Below are 5,816 nucleotides of genomic sequence, written 5' to 3' on the forward strand. Positions count from 1 at the left end.
ATTTCAGTGTTAAATACTCCCTTTGTCTTAAAATTCTTCTTTTAGATTTGTCTAAATACGGATGTACCTAATACTAAAATGTGACTTGATACATCTATATTTAGATAAATCTAACACAAAAATTTTAAGACGGAGGGAGTACATCCATTTAACCTGTATCCTAAATTGGCATTGTAAGGATATGAACAGCGATAATACTGCAGGTACGATATGATGATCAAATCCATCGGATGCGAAAATTCTAGAGACGGACCAGAGACCTCACCTGTGACCATGAAGCAGACGGTTATAGGCCGATCGAGGCATGCAGACGGCCACACACCAATCCACCTCACCACATCCGGCGTCAGCCCTGCAGTCATGTGGCACCCACACGTCGTGCCGGTCCTTTCCACGGTGCCAAGTGACGCCACTGCTTCGATCGGCCAGGGAGCCCTCTCATGGCCCTCTCACGGCTCCGGCCAATAGAAGCACGGCACGTGCCCCTCCCGGCTGCTGCCCCCAGAACCCGTCCAGATACAACGAACCTGGCCTCCCGCCCGAGCTATATGTAACCACTCAGCCCCGTTTCCCCCGCCACAGAGGAAAACACAGGAGTTAAAACACATTTGCCAGCTCCGACAAACATCCCTGCGAATTTGAGAGGGAGGAAGGGTTCATTCAGCGGCCGGTAATCAATGGCTTCCGCTACTGCTTCCATCTCGTCGCACTCCATCGCCCTGCGCGATCTCAAAGGTGAGCCTGGCGTCCGAGTTCGGTTCCTGTTTTGAATTCAGGGTTTTGTGGGGAATCAGCCTTGGCGCATCTACTGGTCATTTATGTTTATGATTTGGGGCAAATGATATGGTCACACGGTCGCATTTCCTCCGAAATTTCGACAGGTTTCTGTTTGAATTTGAGTATTTTGCGCCATCTGTTGGCGCATTCCATAAGAATGTTTGGCGACGCGAGGCATCAGATTCTTGGATGTGAAATTGCGTGAGAACAATCCGTCTAAATTTGTTCCCTGATTTTTCGCCCGTGCAGCCGCGAGGATTGGAGCCGTGAGGCAGCAGGTGGCCGTGGTTCCTGCGGGCCTGCCGGCAACGGCGCCCAAGGGCCAGCGCGCGAGGGCGGTGCGCCCGCTGTGCGCGGCGGAGCCAGCGAGGAAGCCAGTGTCGGCCTCCGCGGCCTCGTCGCCGGTGGCGCCGGTGGAGGAGGAGGCATCTGCCGTGGCGGCCGTGGACTACGAGGCCCTGGCGCAGGAGCTGGTGGGCGCGTCGCCGCTGGAGATCATGGATCGTGCGCTCGACATGTTCGGCTCCGAAATCGCCATCGCCTTCAGGTGAGACACACGCACAGCTCTTGGCTCTTTACGATCCCTTTGTTCAAGATGAGGTTTCCGACCCTGGCGTACTGGATTAGAAACACCCGTTTGCACGCGTTCGTGCTTGGGCTCTGGTGCCCGTGGCATCTCGGTATCTTTCGAACGAGTGGTCGTGCAGATTCCTGGCATTGCCAAGCCAACCTGATCCTCGTCTGATAGCTCAGTGCACGATTGTGATCTCATTGCCGGGCTAGTAAGTGGATTAGTTACCGCTGGAGCTTCATGTCCTAAAGCTTGTGTTTTCAAAGTACTCTGGTTTCATGATTTTTTTTTCATGAGGCTTGAGGCGATGTACTCAAATCAAATACAGTATAGTAAATGGGTCGGATCGGTTTCGCAACAAACCCGTCTATTACCTGGTCCTCATGTATCTAGACTGGTGAACAAGACTGGGAGGGCGTCTAGGTTCATTTTCTCCATTGTACGGGACTTTTCTTGGACCAGAGCTAGAATCATGGCCCACCAACCACGCACAAGCGGACAGAATATTTGCTTGACTATCATACGGAACATAAAAAAGGTGTGGCGTCAAAAAATAATCTGACGCCACCCACTTATTTGTGCCGTATGTATGTATATCACGGACCCATTGAAAAATTATGTATGGTATCCAAGGATAAAGACACATGGTTTGGTCTCGTGCAAGCATCTGCGATCATTCAGTGGTACTTCCTCCATCCCATAAGACGGAGGGAGTACAATATATCTGAAGTACTTGCAAATCTTTCATCACACGCACAAGGAACTTGTTGGCGTTTCACTGATGTGGATTCACTCTGAATTGTGCAGTGGTGCCGAGGACGTGGCCCTCATCGAATACGCGAAACTGACTGGACGCCCCTTCAGGGTGTTCAGCCTTGACACTGGGCGACTGAACCCAGAGACATACGAACTCTTCGACAAGGTGGAGAAGCACTATGGTATCCACATCGAGTACATGTTCCCTGAGGCCAGCGAGGTGCAAGACCTTGTGAGGAGCAAGGGCCTCTTCTCTTTCTACGAGGACGGACACCAGGAGTGCTGCAGGGTGAGGAAGGTTCGGCCCTTGAGGAGGGCCCTCAAGGGCCTCAAGGCCTGGATCACCGGGCAGAGGAAGGATCAGTCCCCTGGCACCAGAGCCAGCATCCCTGTTGTTCAAGTATGATGATACTCCATGCACCATGACACCGCCTGCATTTTTCAGTATCGATCATGTGAAAAATATGCATTTTGATATTGTGTCTTGAACTCTTGATGTTTTGACACCTAATGATCATTTGAACTTTTTGTTGGTCCAGGTTGATCCGTCTTTTGAAGGGCTGGATGGTGGAGCCGGTAGCTTGATCAAGTGGAACCCTGTGGCTAATGTGGATGGCAAGGATATCTGGACCTTCCTCAGGACCATGGATGTCCCTGTGAACACCCTGCATGCTCAAGTAAGTGCCCCCTGGTTGCAGAGGTGTAATATGGACATGCAATATGGTAATTTCAGAGGAATTTACACGCACTTGAACTTTTGTGTTGAGCTCTTTTATGGTACCCCGCGTCAAATATTAGCCATCCATTCTTCAAATCTAATGGTAACGATCGATCTATACTGCTCCAATTTGCCAATAGAATCGCGAGCGGTATAGTTTGCACCGCTTCTCTCCCGTCCTCCAGTATACAAATCGCTAGGGCATTTTGGGAGTAAATAGTTTCAGCTCGCCCGTCTCGCCCTCTGGGGACTGGTCCGCCGTGACGAGGCCGGCTGGGCCGGCAAGGTGCAGCACCTTCGAACCGACTTTTAGGCCTTCCGGACATCCGATGCCTCCTGGCGCACGCTACTCGCCAACGACGGCGACCGGCCATGCCAGGCAGGCGAGACCATGGCGGCTGGCTGCGGGCTGCCCCGGCCTGCCCTTTCGGATCACGCTGTCCGCGGACGGTGGCGAGGCGACCCGAGGCTGCGGGACTGCTTGCGTGCGGGAGGCGGGAGCGGACGCTACGGCGGGGCTGCTTGCGTGCGGGAGGCGGGAGCGGACGAGCAGCTGCTGCGGTGCTGTGGGGCGTGCACGACGGCTGTTGCTGCAGGCGTGGAGCGCGAACGGGCGCGCGCGTGGCTGGGTGTGTGCATGCGAGACGAGCTCCAGTGACTCGTCCATGGCGGACAGGGCGCCGGCTTCAGCGAGACGACGCTACTGTAGATGAAAACGACGGGAACGAATAAGATGAGTTCGAGGAGGAGGTCGTGGTCGAGGACGACGGCTCAGGGGGCGCCTCCGTCCAGCAACCAGAGCAGGAGGTCGAAGGAGACTGTGGAGGAGTTGTGGCACATGCAGGCGGAGCTTGCCGTCTTGGTTTCCCATCGCCAATATCCGCTGACCGACGACGTCGCTAAGGTTTCCATGACAGAAAATCTATGTCTATCCTACCCTCGGGAAATCAGCGGTCAAATTTTAATATACCGCTTCCTCGCCTGTTAGCAGCATAGGGTACCGTAAAAACTCTCTTTGTGTTTCAGGGCTACGTCTCCATTGGGTGCGAGCCGTGCACCAGGCCCGTGTTGCCGGGGCAGCACGAGAGGGAAGGGAGGTGGTGGTGGGAGGACGCCACGGCCAAGGAGTGCGGCCTGCACAAGGGTAACATCGACAAGGAAGGTCAGGCACCCAAGGTCGGCGTCAACGGCAACGGCTCGGCCGAGGCCAGCGCCCCAGACATCTTCCAGAGCCAGGCCATCGTCAACCTCACCCGTCCCGGGATCGAGAACCTCCTGCGGCTCGAGAACCGCGCCGAGCCGTGGCTCACCGTCCTCTACGCTCCCTGGTGCCCATACTGCCAGGTACATCTATTTTGCGATTCTGTTGCCAACTACGTTCAGGAACTCAGAACATGGTTTGCTGAAACGATTCTGGTGTGTCGTGTCGTGCAGGCAATGGAGGCGTCCTACGTTGAGCTGGCCGAGAAGCTGAGCGGCTCAGGCATCAAGGTGGCCAAGTTCCGCGCGGACGGTGAGCAGAAGCCATTCGCGCAGGCGGAGCTGCAACTACAGAGCTTCCCGACGATCCTCCTGTTCCCCGGCCGCACCGTGAAGCCCATCAAGTACCCGTCCGAGAAGAGGGACGTCCAGTCCCTCCTCGCCTTCGTGAACAGCCTCAGATGAGTGGTCAGAGAACCGGAGAACCATCGTTCTCTGCATTGGTACCGGCGGTGTCTAGGCATTATTATGTAGTGGTAGCGAGAGAGGATGGATCAACGGAAATGTTGGAGACAGAGGAGTGTGGGGACGCAGGGACAGCGGCTCAAAGCCCCTCCATTATAAGGGGGTGGGGATTTGTGTGTAGTTGTAGCTAGATGTTTGTAAGGAAGTTCAAATAAGAGTACTAGTTTTGAAATTTTGATCCAAGGCTTCATCGAGAGTTTGGACAATATACTCGTGGTTCACTCGGTCACAGGCAGCTACCCGAAAAAGAAAAAAAATAGCAGTCACAGGTCAGTTATCACATTCTGGTGCCCATTGATGCTCAATCAGATTCTGGTTGATGCTGAATTTGTTGATGCATTTGAATAAATTGAAATGTGGCCGGATTCTAGTCCGGAAGTTGGATAGTATCACTCATGTTCTCAAATTTCAGAGTTGCGGCAGTATCTCCTCATCCTCGATGATCATATTGTGCATGATCACACGACATGTCATCACCTCTCACAAGGTTTTCGGGTCTCATTGTTTTGCAAGTCCACGAACAACTACAAAACGGGTCTGAAGAACTTCAAATGCCCTCTTGACATGCTTTCTAGCTGCTTCTTGTCTTTGAGCAAAGTGAGCTGCCATCTCGACATGCTTTCTAACTGTTTCTTGTCTTTGAGCAAAGTGAGCTTTTTTCTGGCCAATTGCGTTTGAGATGGTGCTGGTAAAGGTAGTCCATGGAGGATATATAGCGTCAACCAGATAGTAGCTCATGTTGTACTCATGTCCATTGACAGTATAGTGGCAAGGAGGAGCTTCTCCTTCAGTCAGCCTCACAAACAATGGTTATCGTTGCAGCACATTAGTGCCATTGTGAGACCCGGGCATGCCAAAGAAGCGTGCCAAATACAAAGATCCTGTGATGCAACTGCTTCAAGAATGATGGTGGGTTTCTTAACATGACCCTGATATTGCCCTTGTAAAGCCTTTGGGCAATTCTTTCATTTCCAATGCATGCAATCAAGAGATCCAAGCAAACCTGGCCACCCTCGGTGTCTGCCACAGTTGGTTCTCTCAGGTATTGAGGTTCGAACACCTCGACCATGGTAGTTGCAAACCTGACCATGGCATCTCCGCATGTGCTCTTAGACATCCGTAGGTACTTGTCCCACGAATCAGCGGTCGTGCCATATGCAAGCATCCGGAGTGCGGCCGTGCATTTTTGGTAACCAGAGAAGCCAATCGTTCCCACGACGTCCTTCTTTAGGATGAAGTAGTCATCGTAGGACCGGACACCATGGTACA

The 5,816-nt window shown here is 52.9% G+C and overlaps 1 protein-coding gene across 1 annotated transcript; it reads left to right on the forward strand.

Moving 5' to 3' along the window:
• The first annotated feature begins 569 nt into the window (after nt 1-569).
• Nucleotides 570-4,892, forward strand: LOC119354341 (probable 5'-adenylylsulfate reductase 1, chloroplastic). Its single transcript, XM_037621075.1, has 6 exons — nt 570-735; nt 1,027-1,324; nt 2,156-2,504; nt 2,644-2,781; nt 3,849-4,166; nt 4,257-4,892. The coding sequence occupies exons 1-6, from the start codon at nt 678-680 to the stop codon at nt 4,485-4,487; spliced, it is 1,392 nt and encodes a 463-aa protein (XP_037476972.1). The 5' UTR covers nt 570-677; the 3' UTR covers nt 4,488-4,892.
• Nucleotides 4,893-5,816: the final 924 nt, after the last annotated feature.

Source organism: Triticum dicoccoides, chromosome 2A, assembly GCF_002162155.2.
Source record: "Triticum dicoccoides isolate Atlit2015 ecotype Zavitan chromosome 2A, WEW_v2.0, whole genome shotgun sequence".
Taxonomy (NCBI): domain Eukaryota; kingdom Viridiplantae; phylum Streptophyta; class Magnoliopsida; order Poales; family Poaceae; genus Triticum; species Triticum dicoccoides.

What these genes read in the sequence shown, in the direction of transcription:
- LOC119354341 (XM_037621075.1), top strand. Translation starts at nt 678, where the DNA reads ATGGCTTCCGCTACTGCTTCCATCTCGTCGCACTCCATCGCCCTGCGC. An exon ending in CCAGCATCCCTGTTGTTCAA is followed by an intron (nt 2,505 to 2,643) that starts GTATGATGATAC and finishes TTGTTGGTCCAG; the next exon opens with GTTGATCCGTCTTTTGAAGG. An exon ending in CCTGGTGCCCATACTGCCAG is followed by an intron (nt 4,167 to 4,256) that starts GTACATCTATTT and finishes CGTGTCGTGCAG; the next exon opens with GCAATGGAGGCGTCCTACGT.